The sequence below is a fragment of the Poecilia reticulata genome, chromosome 3 (genome assembly GCF_904066995.2).
Source record: "Poecilia reticulata chromosome 3, P_reticulata-male-v2, whole genome shotgun sequence".
NCBI lineage: Eukaryota > Metazoa > Chordata > Actinopteri > Cyprinodontiformes > Poeciliidae > Poecilia > Poecilia reticulata.
Window position 1 is genome coordinate 16,078,938 of NC_088832.1, and position 27,170 is coordinate 16,106,107.

General features: G+C 38.3%; 1 protein-coding gene across 1 annotated transcript; it reads right to left on the reverse strand.

The window, feature by feature from the left end:
• Positions 1 to 262: 262 nt before the first annotated feature.
• mybpc3 (myosin binding protein C3) lies at positions 263 to 27,170 on the reverse strand. Its single transcript, XM_081605144.1, has 30 exons — positions 26,996 to 27,170; positions 22,901 to 23,170; positions 21,590 to 21,712; positions 21,211 to 21,288; positions 20,616 to 20,764; positions 20,160 to 20,277; positions 20,033 to 20,081; positions 16,997 to 17,056; positions 15,794 to 15,966; positions 15,573 to 15,705; positions 15,443 to 15,445; positions 15,235 to 15,359; positions 15,051 to 15,156; positions 14,464 to 14,630; positions 13,398 to 13,563; positions 13,204 to 13,310; positions 13,076 to 13,105; positions 12,851 to 12,990; positions 10,369 to 10,528; positions 10,174 to 10,278; positions 8,579 to 8,767; positions 6,002 to 6,136; positions 5,627 to 5,794; positions 5,059 to 5,147; positions 4,098 to 4,293; positions 3,873 to 4,012; positions 2,479 to 2,638; positions 2,245 to 2,381; positions 1,187 to 1,373; positions 263 to 639 (listed from the first exon to the last, which is right to left on the reverse strand). The coding sequence occupies exons 1-30, from the start codon at positions 27,018 to 27,020 to the stop codon at positions 599 to 601; spliced, it is 3,729 nt and encodes a 1,242-aa protein (XP_081461270.1). The 5' UTR covers positions 27,021 to 27,170; the 3' UTR covers positions 263 to 598.

Below are 27,170 nucleotides of genomic sequence, written 5' to 3' on the forward strand. Positions count from 1 at the left end.
CAGCTGTACATCAAGGCAGAAAATATTTACATTCACAGCTTCAGAGGAATAACTTGCCCCCGCTTGTAAAAATGTGTTTCATTTTGCTGACAAATGTTTTCATTGGGAGACATCCCAGATCATTCTTTCCATCACACACATCCTGCTGCGCGGCGTGAGGAGGACACCTCACACGTTCACTGATGATTTGCAAGAGCCCAAAATTCCTTTATGCAAGGTGAATCGTTCAATCACAACTAAGTAAAACAGCAGTCAAGTTGGGTTTGTTTTTTATGGTTTTATCCACACACTTATCCAGACTTCATCATCCAAGACTTGATATTTATTATCAGTCATATATGCTTTTTAAACATAGAAATCACAATCCTTGTAGATTGAAAAGAGCAGAAACTACTCAGATAAAACTATGACTTACTTTCAAAGTAACACACTAGTGTACCGATTCTGCCACTGAAAGAAACCCAAAATGTCAGCGGATGAAAAAGGACAAAGATATTATTGATTAAGCACTTTTAGGGATGTAACTTAAGCATCTTGTGGTTCTCAGCCGTCATCCTGCTGAAGATTGATTCACCGCCTCTTCGTTCAAAGACAAAACTCATTTACTGGCCTCTTTCTTTTCTTCTTTAGCAATCTGAGCTGCAAATCAGAAATAAATATGAATTAACTCATTAAAATATATTAGCATTGTATGAGATTACATAGAAAATTGCAAAACTGAACAATCAGCAATTTAAACTGGTTGTTTCTTTGCCCTTTTGTGCTAAAAAAGAATGTAAATGTACAGATTAAACCTGCATTAAGTTACTTTTGGTGATTTGGAGTAAAATTAATCAACTGGTATATTTAGAATAGTACATTTGAGAATATTCAGCTGTCCTTTACAGATAAATATCAGTTTTTCACTGTTAGTTCCATATTATTATTATTTTTTTAATATAGTCCTAATTTTCTGAATACATTTTTGGCAAGCCCTAACCCTAACCCAAAGACGTGCAAGAACTTTAATCATGTATTTTTGTAATGTGGAAATTTGAGACAGGATGTTGCAGAAACTCTAATAATTCAAATATGACTATAAATATTTTATTTTCTGGAGAAAGTTACCAAAATACTATTACTCTGTAAAAAAAGAAAAAAAGAAGCAGGTTACCATTGCATGGATGGAAACCAGCATGCCACTTACGTCGGACCTCCAGTTTGCACTCCACCACGTCCTCGCCCTTGTCGTTGACAGCTTTGCACATGTAGACGCCGCCGTCGAAGGGGCATGGCTTACGGATCTCCAGCGTCAGAATACCTTGCTTAGACAGCATGCGATACTTGGCTTCATTGGAGATGTCCATTTTGTTTTTGTACCAGGTCACTTTGGGCTAATGAGGCAGAACAAAACATTACAGTCACGTGACATTTTTACACTTTGAGCCATCACTGGTCCAATCTAACTGCAGGTTATGTTTGGTTGTAAATTCGCTTGAATTAGATTGTAATTTATTAATCTATTATGAATTCTATTTGTTAAGATATTTTTCTGTTGCCAAGTTCAAGTTATTTTGAATAAAAATTATTTGGTCTTCATATCTATGCCTTGAATTGGGTAGTTTTGGTGTTTCAGTGTCAAAACTAAAAGTTTGTAAAATATTTTAATCACGTCTTTAACAGGAAGCTGTGGAAGAAGAAGTATTTGGACCAGATAGCTGTAGAAATCCCTAGCAAACCCTACTGGACGGGTACAGATGATGAAATTTACACACAGGTCTGAACTAGGCCTTAAGCTACTGCTAGACAGAATATTGACTTCAGTGTCCTGAATCTAAAACGGCAATATTTTTGTATTTTTTTTTTTAATTTTAGTTGTCTTTCTATCCATAAAAAATACTCCGTTTGCTTTTGTATATTTGTTTTCCTCACAGCTTAGCACCAAAATAGCTGCTGATCTCCTTAGATAAACTGCTCTTTTTGCTACATACCGAATCCAATTATAATTGGTTGGATTTGATTTAAGTCTGTGTTTGACAGGATTTTATTTAAAGTGAATTTGACTGAATCAAAATGAATTGGACAGTTTTTTTTTCTTTTTCATATGTATATACATTGAATCTGATTGTCTCATAAAGCACCCAGAGATTACTTCTGCTGTGTCCGTAAGCTCAAGCAATAGATTAATTCAAAGGAAATTACCAACATCCTTTTTTTATCAAATACAGAACCTGAATTTTCGTGAACTAATTTGAAGACGCATACCTTTGGTATTCCTCGCACAGCACAGCTGAGGGTGGCGTTGTATCCTGCTATTATCGACCGGCTCACTAAAGGATGTGTGAACTTGGGAGCCTCTGAGAAGTCATGCTCCCTGTATGTGGGAGATTTGTAGTCGATACCTGCCGAGACACACAAAGATTAGGTAACTTTTTTTTCTTCTCTTGCGTTCTCTTTGTACTTCCTATCATTTTCCCCGAGTCATAAGACAGAGCCGACCTGATTTCTGGATGAACACGCTGTCCTTTGTGGTGAGTGGCTCCGGGCTGAGGCCCACCAGGTTGATGGAAAACACTCGGAAGATGTACTCATTCCCCATGATGAGGTCGGACACCACGCAGTGTGTTCGTCTGTAGTGATCATGGACTGTGAACCACTCCTTCATGTGAATCACATAAAACGCTTCAATGAGGTTTGACAAAACTAAATTAGTCCAAAACATCACTTCTTATCTGTCTGTCCTTTGCATGTGCAGTTTTAGAGATGCATTGTTTCAAATGTGCTTTAATTTTGTTCTTCTCTTCTACTGAACTAACAAAAGTAAGAGAAATCGGAAGAAGACAAAAGTATATCTTGACCCTATTGAAAAATGTGGGAAAAACTTCCACTTGTCTTCATATTGTAGCAGAAACCGAAGGCGTTTTGGTACAGGGTGTTTCTTAGATGCAGGATAGAAACAGGATACGAGGCAACCTGAAAGCACATTTGACCTCAGTGCTTTTCTCTCTGACATGAACCAGGTAGACTTATTGGTAACACGATGACCACCACCTAAAAGCTCATTGTGTTGCAAGTAAAATTAATTTGATCTAATAATGACTGCGGTGAAACGCGAGCTGACCGCCATGCTGGCTGGCGAACAATGTCTCTGCGTCACTGCACAGACTATCGAGACCGGGTCAAGGCTGAGAGGATAAGATTAGGACATTCCTGGGTAACATTGTTCTTGGCAGCTTGAGGTGGAGGTCGGAGGCAGTAGGAGTCCTTTGCCAACTGGTTCATCATTGCTGATGGACAAAGTGGACAGCATGTTCGGCATTGGATAATTGAAGAATAAATGTCTTTCTCTCTTTTTCTCTCTCAACCTTTTTCTGCGAGGAAATAAGTGGTAGTTTTTCTATTTAAGTAGTATTTGAGTCAGTCTGTCATTTCTCTTTTTCTGTTGCTACCTGAGTCTTTTTTTGATGTTTCTTTTCTAATAAAAAGATACCAAAAGCCAAACTACAGAATACTTGTTAGTTTTGTTTGTTAGGTGTCTTAATAATGTGTTTGTTTTCCCCCGCTATTGAGACTCTTAGAGACAATTACATGTGAGCTAGATTTTAAACATCCAAAATTATTGTACATTTTATCGTATTAATTACCAGGTGGCCCTGCGAGATCAGTGATATCCTTTATGACAAACAAACAAATAAATAAATGACATTTTTGATCATTCATATGACACAACTAAATAAATTAATGGTGTAAATAACAGGAAAACACCATGTGAGTAAGGAACACACAAAAGTTTTATGTTTTGTAGATCTAATTATAAGACGACTAAATATTAATTTCAACTTTACTCTGATGTTTTCAACCCGGTCATTAGAACAAAGAGCACAGATTCTCACCATGGTCTTCTTGTCAGCTTTCTGAACGGTGTAGCCACTTATTTCACAGTTGCCATTGTCCTTTGGTTGCTTCCATTCCAGGGCCACATTAAACCCCCACACATCGGCGATCTTCAGGACCTCTGGTGGCCCTGGGAGATCTACGGGGAAAATATCGTTTTATAATGACTACGAAATAATTACAGAAATTCAGTCCGGCTAAACTTTAAATGCAGTCCAACTCACCAACAATCTGCAGCGTGACTTTTGCCGTGTCTTCCACGTTCTCAATCTGCACTTTGAGATCGTACTGCCCAGAGTGCTTTCTCTCCGTCTTTCGGATGAAGAAGATCGAATCGAAATCGCTGTTCCTCACGCTTGCGATTGAGGGGTCCAGAGGTTGCCCGTCTTTACTCCAAGTAACTTTAGGCCTGGGTTTACCCTGCAGACAAAGACAAGACTGAGCTCAAAATGCAGCAAAGTAAAGCTTTAAATCACATTTAACTAAGCATTACAATATTATTTAACAAAGACTGACAAAATAATGACCCCTAATATGTGATAGTTGTTTGGTTAAAACAAAATACTAGCAAGGATTAAAAATTGAATCTAAAACATTGTTTTGTTGCAACCGTTACAGAATGAAGGGAGTTTCTATAGGTGTTCTGAGGTTTGAACCATCATGAGGTGTGACAGCTGCTCTGCTCAGGGGAGGAGAGCTCTGGAAAATGGGAGGAAAGGAGCTCAGACGATCATTGGAACATTACTCTCAGCAATCTGGGACAATTACACCCCCCAGCTATCTCATAAAGACAGAACGCATCATGAAAGACTGCAATCAGCCTGCAACCTTTCTTGAAAGCCTCCAGCAGGGACCACCGAATTCAGGGACTTTTTATTTTTTATCTCAGTGCAGTCAGATGAATTAATGTACACCACTCCAAAATGTAAAGTTCACAATGTACAATGTTAATGTCCATAACATATACCATGAAACATAGTGTGTCCCACACACTAATGTGCAATAGATATGTAATAAGTCATTGTCCACCCCATGCTGACACGGACAAGCTAATATTACATTATCTAGACTCTAGAGTTTATCATAACACTAGACAGTGACTCTTATTGTCTTTACTAGCTGTCTGGGTGGGGAAGTGTTTACTGTGTTTTTTTGACATAATAGTAAAATTTAAATGTAAATCACCTGGAACGGGATCATAATGTTAACAGTTTCTCCAACTTTCTTGATGAGGGTTTGACGGAGATTTCGTGGAAGCCAAATCTTTGGGCGCTCTGTTGAAAACAAAAGACCAACTTCATTATTGATTATGGATATTGCCCTTCAACATTAAAATACTCCTCATATCTCATTTATAATACTGTGCACTGTATTTTTATGTCTATCAGACTCATACCTTTGTTTTTCCAAAGGTCCAACTAACCAATGGGATTAAAAAACAAGAAAAAAATCTCTGAAATTAGTGAAGTAGTTAATTGAAAAGGAAAAGGTCTGGTAAGTCACAATAAAAATATCAACTCAGATGGAAGGCTGTGCTCAGCAAATTTATTTGTAGTTGTGTAAATAAAAAACAGAAACTGAGCAGAAAAAAAACAAATACTGTAGCTTTGGAAGGCTTTGGAAATGATTAAATTTCTCCCTGAAGAACTCAAACACCCCACAGATTCCTGGTTACTACGCTTACGTGAAGCAAAATGAGAAACTGAATAAGCCTAGCGGGGATGTCATAAGAATCAGCTGCAGAAATACTCACGCATGATCTCCCTGATAGTCACAGGCTGTGCCAGAACAGCCGGAGAACTGGGCCCGGCCATGTTGTAGGCCCGCACTCTGAATAGCAGCTTGTCTCCTGTGGTCAGGTTCTTGATAGTCATTGATGATCTCTCTGTCAGACCCTGGATGGCTGGAATCCACTCATCAGCTGCCACCGTAGAGGAATACAAGTCAAAGTCACATAATTGTCATGTTTGCACTGCTATTTAGCAGCTAAGATAGATAAATATTATTTATGAACATGAGCTGAACAAGTTGTGCAGCTCAGGCGCCATTTTGCTGCAAGTAATCCATTCTGGAGATAAACTCTAAAATAAGCTGCCCTTATCAGAAGCATGCAGGTGGCAGCACTTACTGCCTTCCTTGCAGTACTCGACCCCATAGCCCTCGAGCTTAGCAGCGCCGATCCTCTCCGGAGCTCGCCACTTCAGTGTGATAGAAGTGTCGCTGATGTCTTCAACGTGCAGTCCGATGGGCTCGCTAGTAGGGGCTGAGAGAGCGACAGAGGGTAGATAAAGAGCCTGCTTAGGCGGTTAAAGAATTAAAGCCATAGGCACTAAATGAACACCTAAACAAGTGGACAAGCTTGATTGACGCCACTAACGTGCCTGCAGAGCATTCAGGCATGTTTGAATGTCTGAATCTCCCTTGAATTTACTGGAATTTACTTATTTGTTTATTTACATCAAAATGAACAGGAGAACTAAAGACTAAAATGTTGCCTTAACGTGCGTGTGTGTGACCAGGTGAGCGTGCAACACAAAGCGTACATTTGTTTTATAAATGGCAGCATTGGAGAACAAACTGCAAATGCATCATCATTATTTCTTCTTTTTGGTGTCTGATAATTTTGATGTTGCGTAAGGTTTTGAATATTGGTTTTTATTTTCAAACTGAATGTGATCAGAGACAAAAGCAAGTAAAAATGAGAGCAAATGAGGCAGTTTGAATTTACACCAGATGTGGCCACTGATGTCTTTATATGTCTCAAATTAAAACCCCTTAAAAAGGGGCACCTGTGAAAGTCATGTGTCGACTGACTTACATGATTTTCATCTCTGTTAACGAGTCACTGGTTACACACAGCGGGTGGATTCAGCCAGCCTGTTTTTAAGTGGGACACCAGTTATCTAACAGTCTGTTACCCTGTAAGCCTGTGAGTGGCGCCTTCTTTCATGCAGAGAAATATGAGCTCTCTGTCTGACCTGCAGTTCACTGTCAGACTGAGGTCTAAGTGCCTGCTGTGCTACGCGTCTAGTGGGGATAAAATGACATGATTTTGATGTGCATAAAAAGACCTTGGTTCATTGGTTACAACCCACGCAATGTTCTAACTGCAGAGGTGCCAAAAGCAAACCACTGTTACATCCCTTTGAAACAGCTTGGCCTCTTATTTGGGCAAAACGCAAAAGATGAAAGCGCATTATTGATAGGGGAAACAGACAAAGCATGTGATAGATTGCTAAATTGAGCTTCGCATGTTTCTGGCTCATAAGGCCAACTTAGCATCAACTGATTCTTTTGTTTTTTTTCAAAGTTTTATTGTTCTGTCAGCTGAGCCGATCTAGACAGGCAGAGGGGGATACAATGACCTGGAACCTGTTTTCATGCGCTGCTCGATACATAATCAAATCCTTGACGAACCAGAACAACCTTAACCGGCACCATCACCTATAAAACTCAGATGGAAAGAATGTTCTTGTAGTCCAGCTAACATTTTAATATCACCATCATCTGGATTTTAAAACACAAACACTCCTGTATTCTTTGGCAGGTTGAATATGAAAGCAACAAGACAAAACTACACCTAAAGACAATAATTCCTTCTCCAAACATGTTGTCTGCAGCAGATTCCTCAGAGACCACTGCTTCCTTCTCTGTAGGAAAACGTGCACTCCCTCCTGCTGGCTCCTCATTGTCAGCTGGATCTCCCACCTCCAGACTGAAGGCTAACTCTGCAGGGGGTGCTGCTGGTGATAATCTCCTGGCTGCAGGAGTTAAAGAGCTCTTGGCCCTGTTGGTTTCTTCCTTTGGCTTCCACAAGCATCAAATCCTCCACTGGCTTCTTCTCCGCTACATTGGGAAGCTAAAGTTTTATCATTTTTTCCAGTGACTGTATGGCTGCTTATCAAGTCTGTCGTGTGTTTCGTTGTCTGTTTTCTGAGTTCATCTTCTCATTGCCTCTAACAATCCCTTTTGTCTTTTCACTGTCTTTACTTTAGTAACTAAAATAATCTTGGACTGATTCTGAATAAGGAGTTACTCAGACTACGCATCTTAAAATAAAATGTCAGTAATGTTTTGATAGGTACGATTATAAACAGCACTGCTCTTGTATAGATGGACATAGAGAGCCTTTCAACCACAAGCCCCTGGTTGAATCTGCCTTGTAACATAAAGAGTCTTTAACTGTCCATAATGTGCAAACATAAACATATACACTATGATGACTCAAATTACCAATACAAGGGATTTCAGGGGGAACTGAGAGTAAGCTGAAATCATGTGCATGTTAAAGCTTCATGATTTTAGTGGTTCTAATAGAATTAGTCACAGAAATGTTAACATTACACAGTGTTAATTCCTGTATTGGGTACACAAACACCCTGTGTGATGTTGCTAAGACAAACGAGGCCATATTCTTGTAACACAAATAAACATCTTCTCGTAACCACGAGTGAGTAAACTCTGTATAATAAAGAAAACATCTCATGGACTCAACTGAGTCTGATCTAACCACAGCACATATTGCTGCAGGAACACACAAGATTTCTAAAACCATCGTACGACATTTGGAGAAATCTGTTTTGTTCCTCCTGTTTTAATAAAATTGTCTTCATGACAGACTTCCAACAACAAACATTTAGTAAACATATGAGGTAATTTGAATAAAAGAAATTTACTTGGTGTGAGATTCCTAAAAAACACTCACCGACTGGCACGAATGGTTGGGAGGCTGGACTGTGATGAGACATGCCAATGCTGTTGACGGCATAGACTCGCATCTCGTATGGCATGCCTTCAATCATGCGCTTGGCCTCAAAGGTTGTTTCAGGGTATGGGTCAAAGTTCAGTCGCATCCACCTGTAGCTCCTCAGTTTCTTCCTTTCCACGACATAACCTTAGCATTCAAGAGCAGCACATTATATTCCTGTCTATGTACAGGCAAAAACATTGTACTACACCTATTTTTTGAGCAAAGACGACTTTGATGGATTGGTCCATTATGGAGTACATTAGCAAAAACAGCCTCAGATGTGAGACCGTAGACAAAAAGCCATCAGAATTTAAAGTCTTAGCAAAAACATCTTCGGATATAAAGGTGCCATAAAAATACAGCATAAAAATAAAAGCCCTCATCAAAAACGACTCCAGACGAAAAGGCCTCAGCTATGGGCCACTGTCTACTTCAGAGAATGCATTTTAATCAAAAATATCCTAAATTAAATATATTTTGTAACAGTATGTTGATGTTTACCTGTGTTTCAGACATGCAAAGGGTTCGTTGCACGTCTGCTTCCGTGTTCGGGGAAAAGCGGCCGGTCACTTCCGGTCTATTGAAAATGGCATTTTACACTAAGTGCTTGCAGGGCTTGCCCAAGCTAATGATGTAAATCGAATTTGTAAGGCGGGAACCAAAGCCCCAACAAACAAGCTGGATAAATGTTTTAAGATGCCTCGTTATACATTCATGGATACGAAGGTGAGGTTTACTTTCTTTAAACGTTATGGCTAACATTAACTTTAGCTTATGCTAGTAGGCACAATCAGTTGCTCGGCTGTCTGGCTGTGGTCTGCTCACTTGTTCCCATACACTTGCTCTTTCAAGCTGAATACAGAAGTGATTCCACTGAAATAACACAGGGACGACTCATTTATTTACCATCCGTCTCCCCCCGGTAGTTTTAGGCTGAAGAAGCTGTTCCGGAATTAAGTGAAGGCTGCAAACTTTGCTGTGCGCAGCGCCAGCTTTAACTTGGCGTGACAAATATTTACAAGCCACCGTCTTCTTAATTCAGGATCGCTTCGAAATCCATGAAAACATAAGAGCCAATTGTATTTGGAAGACAACAATGTTTATGGTATTGCTTCTGAAATACGACTTTGTCTTTCCTAGAAGCCGCATTTCTCTCATGCGGATGTGACGAAGTGCAAAGAGCACTTTTTCATGCAATTTTTTCAAAACATGAATTTTAAAAAGTAGGAATCTGTATTTAGAAAATGAATGGAATTTATCAGTGTTAAAAGCTAAGCAAAGTAAAGACAAATTGTAAGCAAGACCAGATGTCCAGTGTAAGAGACCTTTGATAAACGAAATATTTTTTTAATGAAAGAAAAAAGGTTTTGCAATGTGTTTCTTTCAACCTTAATACTTAAAGTATGAAGAAAAAAAAAAACTTTTCTTCTGAGTCTCAGGAGAAAAAGAGGTGCATATATTGGAAGTCTATCTTTCCAAAATGTATCAGAATGACATGGAATAAAATTTGTTACATAAACTGGCAAATTTCAACAATTTAGTAGTATTACCAATGATTGGGTCTCCGCCATTGAAAAGAGGGGGCTCCCACTGAACAATGCAGGAATCCTCCCCAACGCTGAGAATTTTAGGAGCCTGGGGAGGATCTGGAACATCTAAGTGTTTAAGACAGTAACATAGTTAGAACATGCTTGTTCTAAAAGTTCATTTTATCTTTATCAAGGAGCAGAGTATCTTTGTCTTACCAACAACCTTGACACTGATATCAGCTGTGTCTTCCCCTGCTGGGTTTCGAACAACGACAGAGTAGATCCCCTCATCCTGTCTCTCGGCGCCCTCGATAGTGAAGATGCAGTGGCCTTTGGTGGATTCCACGTGGACCCTGCCGTCTCCTTCTGTGATGACCTAATCATTAAAAATGAGTCAACTCATTTTGCAAAAACCCAGGCCTGATGTTGTGGTGTAATACTTTTATGTAAAACAGTTGGCAAACAACTAACTACAACTTGCTTGAGCTGAGGTGATTGTCCTTATGTAAGGATTTTTGGATATTGTCAAAGAGATAGACACTGAGGTGAGCCACTTGGTAAACATGACTATGCAATTTCTCAATCATCTATACTTACTTATCATTGCAGGTGTGGGTTGGGGAGATGTAGGAGGGTGACTCTTGCCAGTAGTATTTGGGCAAGAGGCAGGATATGGTGTGGTCAACAGACCATCCCAGGGTAAATTAGGACAACTTGGATCAGTCAACCTAGCAGTCACGTTTTTGGTATGGAGTCAGAGGACCTAAAAAGAGCCCACACATGCAAACTCCATCCAGAAAGATGCCAGGGTTGGATTCGAACCCAGTAGCTTTTTGCTGCAAGGCAACATTGCTAACAACTGTACCATGGTGCAACCCAACTTTCATATTCTAAAACTAATTTCAGCACAGATTCAGCGTATTTATGTCAGTAGTTTTATTGTTATTCATTCACATTTTCCAGTCTTGTCGTGATGAAGCTGATAAAATGAACCAAAAACAAACAAAAACCTCTTCATCAAACTTCACTGAGTTATTTAGATCAGTGTTGGACAACAGGAACATCTGATAAGATAAGGTTTTAGGATATTTTAATAAATATAAAACAGAATTAAACTTTTTATTTCCCATTTTGTTACTGTATAACCTTGCACTTTGCCACTTTGCAAAGCATACTTACTGTTCCATCTCCTGTCATCTTTGTCTGAGAGGCTTCAGTACACAAGCTTACCTTAATCAAAGATAATGCATGCTGTTGGCATCATGCTGTTTGACTGGTGCATAAAACTGAACAAAAACATAAAAATACCATCTATATTTTAGATGTACTTTTATAATATTTTTTATGGTTAAACAGCAAAGTGGTAGTGTTGAAACATTAGTTCTTCAAAGTCTTAGTACAATTTTATAGCATTCTTAAAGCTAGCTGTTTACAATGATGATGGTGTTTTCTTCCTGGGTCTGTAGATTAGTAATATTACTGGTGAGACAACAAGAATCAAATTTTCAAAAAAGCTTTTGTGGTTTAAAACAATTTAAACCACAAAAGCAAAAACTGAAATAATATTAAGAAGTTTTTATTATTACTTATTGTTGAACAAGCCCAGGTTTTAGCCTGCTTTCATTATACTTCACATGAAATATTATGATTTTTCATAAATATTTCATTAATAATTGAAAAGAAGAAATTATCTATGGCAGTCCACAAGGCTCAGTTTTAACTTGTTTACTTTTCCAACTTTTTATATTTTCAGTTTAGCATCATCACAATCCATTGATCACATACCAAATAGAAAAATAATTCAACCATCTTGATGAACATAAAATATTAGAATTAAAGTCAAGAGATAAAAATCATTTTTACATTTAAAATATACATAAAGGAGATGACTTATTTTAAAAAAACATGACAATTATATATTTGTATGAAACACTTCCCCCACTTTTTTTCTATTCTCCTTAGATTGTGAGGAGCCTGGTGTCAAATTCAAAATTGGTTTTAATGAAATATTATAAACATAAAAAGTTAACTAATTCACATATAATGGATTTTCTCATAACTAACATCTTTCTTGCATTTAAACTTTTTTGGAAATTTGATTCCTTTCTTTCTTTTCAAAGAGGCTATCAATATTGAAGCTCAATGCTGGCGTCATGCAGACTTGTACCAAATAAGTCAAAACAAAATATAGATATAGATATATAATTATACACTTACCTCTCCATCATTTAGGGTCCAACAGGCTGAGTGCCCTGCTTTTCCTTCCCCACCAGGTTTTACAGAACTAGCCTACAGTTAAGGACAGCAAAGCAGTAAAAGCTGATAACAGGGAGGGTGAGAAACCTCTGATTCACCTAAGATTATTGCTTTTAGATAATAGTAGCACTCTGATCATTCTGCTGGGTAAAAAAAAAAGCCAATGCATTAGTTTCCCTGACATTAATGGGGCACAGCAGGCTTGTTGCAAAAACAAATACGTGAAAATACAACTGTTTTTAACAGCGATTAGCAGCCTTTGAGCTTATAATAAATATGTTAGAACGCGCTTGGGCTTTCTTGTTTGCATCTTAAATTGCAGGATTGTAGAATGACAAACTGCTTTCTCAGCAGGTCTCAGATGCCAGCTCTTACCTACAGCTCTGTGGACAGATGGCTCCTGTCAGAATATTAACAACACCAGGTGTTACATCTATTTTACCTTCTCTCCTTTGGTCCAGATCACTGTGGGAGCAGGATCTCCAGTGATTGGAACATCCAGACGCAGTTTGTTTCCAGCCACCACTATGATTGTTGAATCAGAAGTGCGGCCCATGCAGTCAAGGTGGATCTTGGGAGGATCTTCAAAAGTAATGCATATGGTTATAATGGGGTCTGACTTTTATTTTCCTTTGCTGTGCAAGAGTATATGTTTGCAATGGTGTACCTTGGCGAGGCACAAAATCAATCTTCACCTCTGAAAGATCAAACATAAAGGAGAAATTATTTAAACATTTGGCTTGTGAGGATCAAATGATGACTTTGAAGTTTCCAAGCTTAAAAAATAATTATTACCCAAGAAATTGAGTTTAGCAGAAAGGTTGAAAGCATAGCCATCTGGCACAAAAGTATAGTCTCCCTCATCTTCAGGTTTCACTTCATCAATGGTCAGTTTGTGGATTCTGTGTGTTTAAACAGAAAATCATGTCATTGGACACGGGATCCAATTACATAACATGTGCATAATTTAGCAAATTTAGTATCATCACCTTCCAATATGGGAGATGTTTGTCCTGGCATTGGGTTTGACTTCAACACCGTTCTTGTACCAAGTTCCCTTCACATTCTCATCCGACACTTCGCATTTGAACACCGCCTGATCCTTTGCCTTTACCGTGAGGTCCGCAATGCTCTGGTAGATCTCCAGTTCTTTCTCTGTGCAGTCAGAAGAAAAAAAAGAAACACAAGTTTAAGGAGCTCAGAATGAAAATCATCAAGGCCTTTACACTTTTGATGGAAAAAGCATGGGAGATATTGCCCACTGTGAAATTCAAAGGCTATGCTAGTCAGCATACTGCCCAGGCCGAATAAACAGATATGGTGGGAATGGCGCTATAATAGAAACTCTGCCATGGACTGAGGTGTTGATCCCTGTCTCAGTGTAGCAGCTGGTTATTCTTGGCAGGTTAGAGTTTAATTAATAAGGCATATAAACAGCAGGAGCAGCTACTGGGCTTCAAATTATACACAAAAACTCCTGGGACATCAGAACAGATTTAAATCAGGAATATAAAGGGAAAGCTATCCGCAGTACAACAACTGTACTAAAATTTGACTTTAAGGAAAACAAAAATGTGAAAATATTTATGAAGTCAAGCATGTATTCAAAGTTTGAAGTTTAAAAGGAGATGAACTGAAGTCATGGGTGGAACTAGACGGAGTATATTTGTATCTAGAGGTTTAAATTGTCTCAAACTATTTTTAATGGAGGATGGAAACTTAACATCTGAATCACCAACTGGGATAAAATGTCAGTAAATAATGCCATAAACGAGGTCACATTCTTCCTTTTCACTTCCAATCCAACAACTCAAAACCGAGAAAGAGAACCAGCAAGTACTGAATGGAGCTCTGCCTTTCAGGTGATACACATGTACGTCTTCTAACTTTAGCTGACATACTCGTGGTGCCGGAACCTGCGCGGATCTACGTAAGCTACACAAAGTCAACCTGCCAAGAATGACAAGGCTGCACAACTACTGGCCTAGCTGTGATGGGATGAGAATTTGGACAATTCATCACTGACAGAAGAAACAGCCGAAGCATGACACTCACCCTGCACCAGCAGTTCAGCTACAGACTCTCCTCCATTTGTTTTGACCTTGTAGTGTCCACCGTCTTCTTTGGTGGCTTCGTTAATGATCAGCACATGCTTGCAGCCATCTTTCTTGAAGCGATATTTCAGGGATTCATCTCTGGTTAGTTCAACCCCGTCTTTCTCCCTGGACAAGAAATACATTACCATTCATTAGTAATGTCAATTCACTGTGTTTGAGGTATTTTTGAGCTTCGATGTTTTGTTTCCCTTTATCCATTTACAATTTAGCCAATTTAACTCAAGACCTCTGATATTTACATTTATTGTTTATGAAAGTTGTTTAAGGGATCTAAACATGTAATCATTAAGAGTCAATAAAAATATGGCACACTGGAGTAAATCTCATCTGATATGATTGTGGAAACATTTCTGTCTGCTTTTGAATAATATGATTTTTATCATTACACCTTTAGTAGGAAAACAGATTTTATTTTGGCAATTATGATCAACATGGTTGTTGTTTTTTTTTTTTTACTTTTTAGCCATGATTCATTAGCATGAAGCTTAAACTACTAAAACCGTAGTGTATAGAATAACATCTCACCATTTCACATTGGCTCCTTCTTCTGATACTTCGCACTCTAACTCTACCCGCTCGCCCTTCATCACCATCTGATCCTCCAGATTTTTTACGATTGTAACAGGAGGCTCTGAAGACAAAACAGACGAGAAACATAAAGTTTAATTGCATGTTGATTTGATCCAAACTGCCTCTGACTGTTCATTACCTTTAACAAAGAGCTCTGTTGTGCATTTCTCCTCTCCAATGACGCATGTGTAAGCTGCATCATCCGCTAAGGAGCAGTGGTTAATGGTAAGGTAGCGCATGTTTCCAATGCTCTCAAAGATATACCTTTGGAAAAACAAGAATATTTTCGTAGCACAAAAAGATGGCATTGTTTTAAATCAATTTTTCACCAAAACTCGGATACTTACTTGCTGAAGATGTATTGAAAGGATATTTCATCATGATCCAGATGCAGGGGAGCGAAGTGAACATTCATAGTTAAGTACATAGTGATAAATGGGTGCAGAACTTCCTTATTATATGCAAGTAAGTTCATACCTTCCAGACTTTTGGATTTCTTGTCCATTCTTAAGCCACTTCACCTCCACATCTTCATTGGCAACCTCGACTCCCAGCTTTATTTTTTGGCCCTTTAACACCTGGTATGCAGGATCCAGCTTTTTGAGGAATGCTAAATATAAATAGCAAATGAAAATCAGCCTTTCAAGTTTTTCCAGGTTCGGATGAAGCAATGCCTGTTTTAATCCCGGCATACTGACCTTCACTCTTCTTTTCTTCCTTCTTCATCTTCTTAAGCCTCTTGAGCATCCCTCTCAGGTCGGTGATGCCGTGCTGGAAAGCAATCTTTTCATATTCTGAAGGGGGAGCGTGACTGAGGATGTTCCACACGTCAACATCAGGATCTGTGTTCATGTGTGCCGGTTTGATGGACCTGAGACAATTGGGTAAGGTAACGCTGTTAAAATCAGGCATGAAGCAAAGACTTTGAAATGTAAATCACAAACAAAAAGCTACAACTGAAAAGACTAATTAGATTTGTGCCAGTAGGGGTGCTTATGTTAATCTAAGGTGTATCATTTTTTTGTCCAAAATACATTAAAACGATAAATCAGCTTCAATATTTAAAAATATCATGGTTAAAAAAAATATGCTAAAAACTTAGAAATAATAGAAAAATTTCAATATGATTTGCAAGGAGCTGACATGTTGAGAACAAGCACCAGAGGGCAGAAATGATGGCATCGCCAGCGATCTGGAGTTTTATCAGGGTGTTTCTCAAGAGTCCGTCAGTCAGTAGTGAGTGAAGGTCACTAAACCCAGACATGGATCCCATTACAGCTTTACATGGGTGGTCGAATCGTGGAATTAACAGTTGTCACAGTGGCACAGAGTTGGAAGTGATGGGAATGTGAGGGCTGGCAAACATTGCATGAAAGGTTCTAGCTGCACAAGACGGTCAACTCCAGTGCAATGCTGTGTTTTGTGCACCAAGTGTAGCATAACCTTGAACCAGCTGCATTATGACAACTAAGAAAAATACAAATGTTATGTAATTAGGAATGATGGGGTTCCCTTTCCACTTCAGCAAACTGCACACATTTAGGAATCAAATAACGTGAGTCGGACCTCAAACGCATGCTAACGCCATGCAACAAGTAGGTTTAATATTGCATTTGCTTTTATTTTGCAATGATTTCATTATTATGATAATATAATGTTAAGACTTATTTTTATATGGACTGACTTTCAGTAGAGAGATTAAGTGAAATTGTTATTAGTGATCATAAGTTTGTTTCCTATAGTGTGATATAGTTTGCAATTGTAGAAATGACTTACTCTCTGTGGACAGAGGATCATCCAGAAAGAATAAAAATAAGAAAAAAATAACAGGCATTTTTATGAAAGCAAAAAAAAGTAATCATTGTTCTGAGTAGAACTTTTGAAAATGTTTATTTCCTCACCTCTTTTTTAATAGGGCACTGAAGTCCAGCTCTCCTGAATCGTCTTTGCCATCTGTGCTACTGCAGACATCAAAACGCATCAACAGTGTAGCATATGGCTTAATCATTTAGATTCTCCAAAGAACAGAAACATGTCACTGCAGATGTTTCTTTCTAATGAAACACTTTATATTCCATTTGCTTTATGCAAAATTAAAAAAGCCATGTGTGGTTTTGCTCTATCAGAGATCCACACAATGGTTTTAGGTGTTGGTTTTACAATCACAAGTCTCTCCCAATTTGAAAATGCTTCAGAGGAATGACAAAGTATAGAGTTTACTTTTAAACTTTTACCGGTCTGGATGAGTATGTTAAGGAATGAAATAACATACAGCAACCTGTTTGGACTTCAATGGGAAACATTTTCCTCCTGAAGGCTGAACCAGCTGCCAAGCTCAATGTATTGATTGCTGGGCTAATATAATGATCCATTTCATCAAGAGTGAATTTTAGCTGTGATATTTCAAAATAACAAAACAATAGAACAGTTAGAGTTCCAAAGAAAATGTACAGCCTTCCTATCTTATAGAAAAAAACTTAAACTGTTCAAACAACAAAACCCTTAAGCAGTAGTTTTCTCAGCATTGGTTCAAAATGAGGTCATGTTACCTCAAGATAATTAAAAATCATGATACTGTTACTAAAGTTTGAGATACAGTTATCTTGATAAAATGAGATTTTGAAACTTCATATAAATAACAAGATGAAGAGCTAAATATTTAACCCTTGTGTCTAGAAATGGGGTCCAACCGACCCCACACATGTAAAACTTGTATCATTTGCCACAGTCCTCTACGTTTGCCTCAGTCTTCGCACGCACAAGGGTTAAACGAATGAAGAGCAATTGCCAAATTAAACATCTATGTGTTTTAAGATAATAATATAATGAAAACTGTTTCCATGACCAAATTAAGTTGGGGGTCTCAGGATTGTGTGATAATGAAACTTTCTGTGTGACAGCTCCAGATAATTGAACAAGTGAACGGCAGTAAAAACAAGAAAGCATTAAATCGTATTACGCCATGTTACCGTGACAGTAAAACTATTGTCAGGACAAAACAAGCTTGGTGTTTTGATGTCTTAAGGTAACTGAACTGTTATGACAAAAAGCTTAAGATGTAATTATCTCAATTTGATAAGCTCATGAGAAAGGAGGTCAAGGAAAGATGAGAATCTTATCACTGCTAAATAAGCTTGAGATATGAATATTTCTACGTCACAAGATATTAAATATGAAACAGGATCAAAACAAGACAACCTTGAAATATTGCCGTCTTACATGCACGCTGTTTGGGTTTATAAAAGGGCTTTTCTGCGCAATCTTGGAGGCTTTAAAATGAGTCGGTAAACAGCTGGAATTTAGAAATGGAAAATGTGTAGGAACCCTGTCTTTACTCGTCAGCATCAGCTGCTAACAACTCATGATTTGGTCATGTCTTGCAGTAGGTGATTGTTCCTTTGGGAGGTCACATGGTGCCTGGCGAAGAAAGGAAAAGAGGCGGTAGGGAGAAAAACATGACATAAAAAATGCGATATGTAGCAAGACCTTCTACACATCCTAAAAGCACAAAACCATATCACCAAGCTGCAGCCATAATCCAAGCAATGACAAAACAAAACAGTCGTCGTGAAGCAAAGCAGGCAACCTTAGCGCGTGTTTGTTTCTTATCAGTGGGATGAAAGATAAAAAAAACAGAGGCATAGACGAGATAATCTCCAAGCTCTGATCCAACAGCACGTGAAGGTGAGTCTCTGCTCTGTGTGGTGAAGTTACAACACACTGTAGCTGCACTTCCTCTGTGAGGCAGGCAACCCCCCCTGGAGGTGGTCTGCTGCTGAAAAGCCTGAATGTCTTAGCACATCCTGCACTTTCAGTACAATAACACCACCGTCAAATCTCACTCGGCCACATGGCTGCTTGGGCAGCTGGCTCGGCTGTTTTGATTGAGACTCAGGAGGGGATCAGAAGAAGCTGACATGTGCTGCTGCAAGCTATTTAATGGTTGGAGGACCAAATCGTGAAGTTAAAGGTTAACACCATGTTAATTTTGGTATTTAACTTCTGGGTTTAGCTCTCTGTTGATCTTCCTCCTGTGGTCAGTCTCAAAACTCGGTCAACTGGCGGCTGTGAAATCCAAAACGCCGGATTGTTTGGCTTGAACGCAGAGAATAATCAGTCCGTGAAAGAGAGCGACAGCCTCTATTCCTGGTCCAGATTTCTCCATTTTTAAACAATCCAAGTCTTTAGAATTTGACAACGAGCCTCCGTGGTTGCACCAAATCTCTACTACCTTGTTGTTGTTCCACTTCTCTTCTTACCGCCTTCACTCCTGATAAGTTAGCATTTTTCACAGTTATTTACCACACATGCTATATTAATCCAATGCATTTTTACACTCAGTACTTGCGCTGCTTAATATGAAGCTCTTGACTTGAAGTCTGTCAGGAAAATAATTATTTTACTTCTAGGCTTTAATTTCAAGTACAACTACAAAGTCATGCAGGAAGCTATTCTTTCTAGCACCTATGCAAGGGCTATTTGACACTGAAATAATTTCTGGTTAGATAAACCACAGCATTGGTTATTTTCTTTAAAAAAAAACAAAAAAAACTTTAATTTTTCCTTTGAAATCGGTGTTACTTTTCAAGAAAAAATTCTTCTTTTTCTCTTACATCAGATAATACATTGATAAGACATAAACATTTTTTTTTCTATTTAGCCAGCAAAGCATTAGTAGTTTAGTAAGACATCAACATACTTTTGTCTTATCTCTTTAGCATAACATCAGTAGTAGGAATAAAACTCTAAGATGTTTCGTGTTTGACTTTAAAGTTTATAATTTTTCTCAAATTAGAATTAAAATATCAAATGATTTTTTTTTTTCAAACATTAGAACACAATATTAGCTCAAATTCAGCAAGAGATCCGCAGATCCTTAATTCAAGCTTTATAATTTGATGTAAATAAACACTTTTTATGTATTCTGAGTCACTTACGTGCGTCTAAAAGCCGCTCTTATATCCAGACCTTCAGGAGCTCGGGCCTCTGAAACGAGCAGATCCCAAACTGATCGAAACACCTTTAATCATAATACATGCAAAGCAAAGCATACACAACACGCACCATGTACGGCAAGGTCAAAATTGCAGCTGTCAAACTTGTCCTTGGATGAAACTTCACATCTGTAACCTCCAGCAAAGTTGGGCTTAGCAGCAATGATTTGCATCTCAAATGTGTACACCTGAAACGACAGATAGTGACCATATAAGGTGCAAGAACACAAATACTGAACTATATCACTCAACAAAGCAATCAAAAACTTTTGCAACTTTGCTTTGTTAATACAGAGAGTCCCATATGCAGTTCATTATGTGATTAGCACATGTGTCTGAAGAAAGAGCTTGCCTAACTTTGGCAAAAAAAAAAAAAGTACAGAGTTTACAAATACAGTATGCTGCCTCTAGTAGTTTTATACTTGTTTTCAACAAATTCTTATGGCTAATAAATGTTAACAAATGAGACCAATCAACACTGAAATGACGAACAATCAGCGTGTTTCTTTGTATGCCTTCAGTTTACCTTGGTGTTGCGGTCATAAGTTTCCTTCAGCTGCAGGTGTTTTCCAGACTTGCTGGCCAAGTCCATCCACTTCCCTTTGAACCATTTCACGCTGGGTTTCTTCAGAAGTGATTCAGCATTTACTTTAGCCACAAATGTGATGTTTTCACCTTCGTGCAAGAAAAATACACATACAGCAATGATGAAGTTCTGAAAGTTGGCAGCTTTTTTTAAATTTTTTATTTCTACTTATAGTAATGCATTCTGTCATTTCTTAATGCTGCTTCAAACAGCTGGGTGAAGATGTGGAAATGTGAAGAAGAGGAAATGAAAAATAATGAGAAATTTGAGTTCATATTGTGCCATTTTGTTTTTCAACAAATTATAAATACAACATTGGTCTGTCTCTTTTACAGCAATTTAATTTAGCATGTCTGATTCAATAATGTACTGAAACACTTGCAACACTGCAATGAGAGACCAGCATCTGTCTATTTCATCTATTTCTGTTTTTCTTCATCCATACTGAACTTTGTCTACTTGGTAAAACTAAAAACACGAAACATTGAATTAAGCTTTGCTTCAAAACAAAGTCTGGTGCATCACATCCACTCACCCACAGTGACTTCTCCACACTGAGGTTTCTCTGTAAAGAGTCCAGTCAAGTCCTGTCTGGTGTCTGGAGGGTGAGCATCTAAAAAAAAATCCAATCCAAACCAAGGTCAAGTTAATTAACAAACAAAGTGAAAGGAAATTAAAAATGAACAACCTGCATGACAAAGATCCGCGTTTAAATGTCGGCTAATGTGGTCTATATTTTAAGAAGATGTTAAAGTTGCTGGAAATAAACAAACTAGTTTTGTTTTCTCATATAAAAACATACACTATTTTTGCACTCAAATATGAAGAAAATCTTGCATAGAAATCTGAAAACATTTGAAATGTTTCAATGTAAAATGCAATGGGAGCCTGATGATGGTTACCCAGTAACTCACCCTCAGCTGGCTGAGCGTCGGGTTTTGGAGCAGAGGTTTCTCCCTGCGTGGAAGCTGCAGGAGGTGGAACCGAAGCCTGGTCAGCTTTCCCAGTTTCACCAGCCGGGGCCTCAGCTGGAACCTCTGCGTTGATTTTATTTTTGGTGGCATCAAAAGCACAGCAAAAGAGATAAAAAGCAGTAAACATTCTGCCTGGGAAGTTAGTATTTATTCGGCGCTGAACATTTTAAGTTCTAAATATTTCTTTTGTCTCATATTATCTAAGTGGCAGGCTAACTTTTCCACATGCTATCAGTGGCCTGTCATGACGGTGCTCAGGGCCTATTGAGTGGTGGCTACTCATGAGGAAATAATGTGCTGGTGTCCAGGTCACCGTGCAGGAAGAGCGAGCGTGGCGGCAGCTGGTTTTCTTCAAGACATTTGTGTTCACCTAATAAAATATAAACATCCTAAGTACGTTACAGTGACAGTCCACTGGTGCAATGTTAGTCAGTGACACTAATTAAAACCTGGGAAAATGCAGAGCTAATATCCTGGAAGAAATGAAACACAATTGGCACATGTGAAAGAGCTGTTTGGAATTTTCTAAACAAATGGGAAAATAAACACTAGGAGCTTTTTCTCAAACCACAGATATTTTAATGAACAGCGGAGTAACGTGTAGAAAACACTCATCATTAGTTTATTACATTCATCTGGAGGAAAAAGCTATTATTAATTGCACATCTGGTTTCTTCACTTTGAAATTTGTGTTTTTATGTACAATGAATAAGGATAATCAACTATTTAATAACATGTGGAGTGTTAAAGAAGTACTGTTTTTACTCTAGGCCTAAGCTGTTTCTCAAAACTGCTAATTAATTGTTTCATTATGGTGTAAAGCAAAGCTCCGATTTTGAATGTTTTAGTCTTTTTCGACAGGTGAGTGCTGCTGCATTTTTTTTCCTAGTTCTAAACCCAGTTTTTGAGCTACCATTTTTTTTTTTTTTTTTTTTTTTTAGAAAGTTTGTAGCTTTCACTCTGATCAAAGCTCGGCTTTTAATTTTTTTGGTTGAAAAGTTGTTAATTTCTCAACATGTTCTGCTAACTCTTCAAAAACCAACAACAAAAAAACACTTCAGGCTGTTTCAGAGATTTGATCAGAGGACGTAGAATCATGGTAACATCAAGCGCATGCAGTGCATCAAGTGTTTACTGCCTCAGTGGTTTTCTAAATCGAGCGCTGTGCTTTGTGCTCGGTGACGACTACACGAGCTGTGGATGAGTGATCAGAGGCCTCAAATGCACAGCTGCAGCATCAAAGTCTCCCACCTGGCTTTGATACGACCCGCAGCTCAAACTTGACCTTCGAACCACCAGCAATCACAGCATAGACATTGGCATCTTCCACGGTGATGTCTTTTATGGTGAGGGAGTGCTTGCTTCCAGCGGCTGTGATTGCATATTTATTGCCGCTGGCGATGTCCTTTGAGCTGCACTGCCATTTCACTTTAGCTTCAGACTTCTCTGTCTCGGCTTCGAAAACCACACAGGAGCCTTCCTCTGCCTCCTGAGTCTTTGGTTTCTTGGAAAATGCTGAAACTAAAAACATTGGAGTCAAAGTACACTCTCTGAAGTGTAAAGAAGTGAGTGCGATCTTTTCGATCAGGGAGCTCAGCTCTTCGTTCTTTTGCTGAGTGGTGATTAATCAATCGTAGTGTCACTGCCAAAGAGATATTGAGCTTCCTTTTATGTTGATCTCGTTTCGCAGGGGGAAAGCCGAGATTAAGGGCTTCGGAGCCGTCGTAGGAGCCAATGAATGAAAGGCCTCATTATAAACAACAGAATAAAAAAAAAATGTGCATGTCTAGTTGTTCAAAACAATGCATCAGTGTTACGTCCTATTAAAGTGACCCGAATCTGCCTGCATACTTTAGGGTTTATTTTGGGTTGCTAGTGAAAGGTTGCACATGAAAACATGTACATCTCTCTCCCTGGGCTACATGAACAAAATTCTCTCTCTTCTTGCTGCCTTCCTTGTGTTGTCACAATGTCCACCAAAATGTAATTTTGTTCTTATGGCCCTGGTTTAGACATTCTTACAGCTTGGTCTCAAAATATCACATGGACAGAACTTTTTTTTTTTATTATTCTTGTGTGGTGTCCAACTAAGGGGCGTTGTTGATGCAAAAAAATGTTGGTCTTTCTTGCTTTAGTGCTGAAGAATGTGAAGAATGAAATGTTCACATCAGAACATCCATCTTATTTTTCTTACATCTGTCGTCTTTTGTCTTGAATTTCTCCCTAAATTTGTTGCAGCATTTCTCTTTGTCAGATCTCTACATTGTTATCTTTGCCTTTGTTGTAGTTTCGTGTCCAGTTTAGTGACCAGTTTTAATATTAGTTCTTCCTCATTTATTCCTATTTAAAAGAACTAATTCATTCTGGTTGCACATACACCCACACATGCGTAAACCTTCTTGATTTACATCCCACGTTTCAGAAATCCAACTATTGCAACACAAGCACTAAGCAGAAAAACTGGATGCTTTATTCTAACTCTCAACGAAGATGTGACATTTTTTTAAAATGAAATACCCAAAAATGATGCCACTGAAATCACCACTGATATAAAAAGAGAAATGCAGTTGATGTTAAATTATGGTGACCAACAATTTTTCAGATTGAAGGTGAAAATAAGGCTGTCCCTTAAGTCTATGGGCTTAAATACTTTGATTGTGAGTCATAAATCAAAATATTTATGACTCACAATCAAAAATGAGTCATAAATATTTTGACTCATATAATATTTATCAGAAACCCATTATGGTAAAAACAACTGATGTTAGAGCACCAATTGCAATGCTAAGTGTCTGTAGTGACCTACAGAAAGAATGATACCCTGACCATGATATTTCCTCGTAAAGGTCTTCTCGCTGTGCCTGCGTAATACGCCATCTGTTAAAGTTCCTGCTTTGTCCCTGTTTGGAAAAGTTGTTGCTGGCAAACAGTTGTCGTCTTTAAAAGAGGTCTAAAAATAGTGCGACTGAAAGCTCTGACGGTGGAGGTGTTTAACACACAGCGTGGTGTGCCTGGAATCCTGAGCTGTATGTATGTGTTACATAGATACAGCTGCTATTTACAGATTTAAATGTGGAACAATTCAGCATAGGAGTACAATGTGGACCAAACAATACATACGAAAAGAATAAAATCTGACAAATTAATAAAAAATTATAATAAAATACAACCGTATAAGACTGTCATTTTCCAGCAAGGCATATTAATAAAACAGTAATTATTTTTTGATGGTTTCCAGTCATCGCAACATATTAGAAGGGTGTTACCATCTAAAAAGTAGGAACCTAAACTCCAGTGGATGATTGGATGGTTGGGTGGATCTTTCTGTAATGGAGTAGTGAAAACCATTACACACCATAGTGTGTCTTTTATCTTTCGAAATATCTCCAACCTGACAAGTGTCATAAATTTCACTGGTGTGTTCCACAGATCCACATGCTTGCTTAAAGGCATCTTATAAACTGCAATAGTGGCTTTGGATGGTACGACACACCACATTTCCTCTCCGTATTTGAGGTTACTTGCGTCACATGTTCTCCCTGTGTCGCTGTTTTGTTACTCGCATGTCACATAGAGATGCACACTTCTTAAGAAGTCTCTAACACAAGCCGTGTTCAAGGATGTCTAGTTTGGTTTCCACAGGGATTGTCAAAATACTTTCCACTGCACGTTATCTTTCCATGAATTTCATTGTAAAGTTGGAATTGTAATGCACTTTGAACAGGCATTTTTAAAGCCCTTTCTGTTCATTAACTTGCTATGAGACCTCATCATCTGCAGATTAATTCCCTATTTTTCATATTTGCAAATGAGGGATTTTTGTTTTATTTTCTAAGTTATACACTGGAAAAATAATTTCAGATTAACATAAAATAATAGTGTTTTAAAGAATCTGCATTAATTTTAAATTCATACAGTTTTTGTTTTTGCAAATATAATAAATGCCTTAGTAGTCTTCAGCTGTGTTTTGAATTATCCCTGTTCGGAGTTAAATAAATGGTCCATGGCATTTACTTGGATAACTTCTCACCTAGTCCAAAGGACTAGAAAGTGCTTTTTGCTATATTTGGTCAGTCTTCCACCCATTCACATGCTGAAGGTCAGCTACTACAAGTAGCCACAGCTGCCCTGGGGCAATCTGAAAGAAACGAGGCAGTCACAATGACTGAGACACAGAGAGTGTGGGTGTGTGTGCCGGCATCTTTACCCAGACAATGTTTATAATCATATTTTCTTATACGAATTATACTGGGTACAACATGGGAACCATACTAACAGTTGACTGGTGAAGGAAGCTAACATTTTTTATTTTATTTTTTGTACTATCCTGTGAAAGCATGATGCCCAGGATGTTGTGCCTAATTATTCACATCACAGACACTTTAAGTTAATGTGGTCATGGGAAAAATATCAATATGTTCCCTAAGTTTGTAAATGTGGGTGCATTTCTTTAGCATAATAGAAGCTGAATGAGTATTGTTTAAAAAAAAAAAAAAAAAAACAGGTGGATTCCTTATTTAGCTTTGCTTGTCAAATGATTTCTGCATCACACAGACCGCAGGGTGTTAATAACAGCTATTAGTATAACTACAGGCTCAAGATGATCCTAACAGTTTCTGTGCTGCTCAAATCCTTCACACTGCAGGTCTTACCACACACAAGTGAGCCATTTGGACACCACTGTGCCATCCGATAGCACAAACAAGCAGCTCATCCTCACCCTCAAAGGGGAAACTGTGGCTATCATTTGTCAGGCTGGAATCCTGTTGGGGGTTTTGGATCTCTGGATCATTTTGTGTATGCAGCCATGTCAGAAATGTGACAAGTGTGTGGAGTTCATCTCATACAAAGCCTCCACCTGGGGGCGCGTTGACAAGAGTTCCTGAAGTGACCGACTTGTTTCCTGCTGAAAGCACTTTGAACCTGGCGGCACATTATTGCACCTGGTGTGCTTCCTTTGGCTCCCACCTGAGCACCGTTAAATCTTAAAATCAGCAGTATGAATTATGAAACAAAAGAAACAAATGTAATTAGCAAAACTAAAATTATAATATAGAAGTTACACTTGTGTTGTACTCTGTGTATTGTCAGTGCCCTTCAGTTTGAACTCATTTATTTTTTTCTTATGACGCAGTTTTATATTTGTCTCATTCTTTATCCAATTCATACAAATATTTTCAAAATGTTTTGTGCTTTGAAATAGTATTCCTTTTTTGTTTAATTTCCTAAAAAAACACACACACATACATTTGGTGTGACTGTAGCAATAGCATATGTAATGTGATGTAAGACATTAAGTTATTGTAAGTTGAGCGTCTCATGAAGCAGCTAAATGAAGAAACATACCTGGTTTTTTGGCCGGTTCTGGCATCCTGAACGATATCCTCTCTCTTCTGCAGTGCTGCTCAGTTTGCTCCCAGGGTCAAGCCTCAGCTTTTAATAGTGGTCTTGTTTCCAAACCCAGCCCACTCCTTCAGCCATTTTCCACCTCAGACCTAACAGAGTATGAAGAAAAAAAAAA

What these genes read in the sequence shown, in the direction of transcription:
- mybpc3 (XM_081605144.1), bottom strand. Translation starts at nt 27,020, where the DNA reads ATGCCAGAACCGGCCAAAAAACCAG. An exon ending in TTTTGACCTTGCCGTACATG is followed by an intron (nt 20,082 to 20,159) that starts GTGCGTGTTGTG and finishes TGCTCGTTTCAG; the next exon opens with AGGCCCGAGCTCCTGAAGGT. An exon ending in CCAACCATTCGTGCCAGTCG is followed by an intron (nt 6,137 to 8,578) that starts GTGAGTGTTTTT and finishes TCGCTCTCTCAG; the next exon opens with CCCCTACTAGCGAGCCCATC.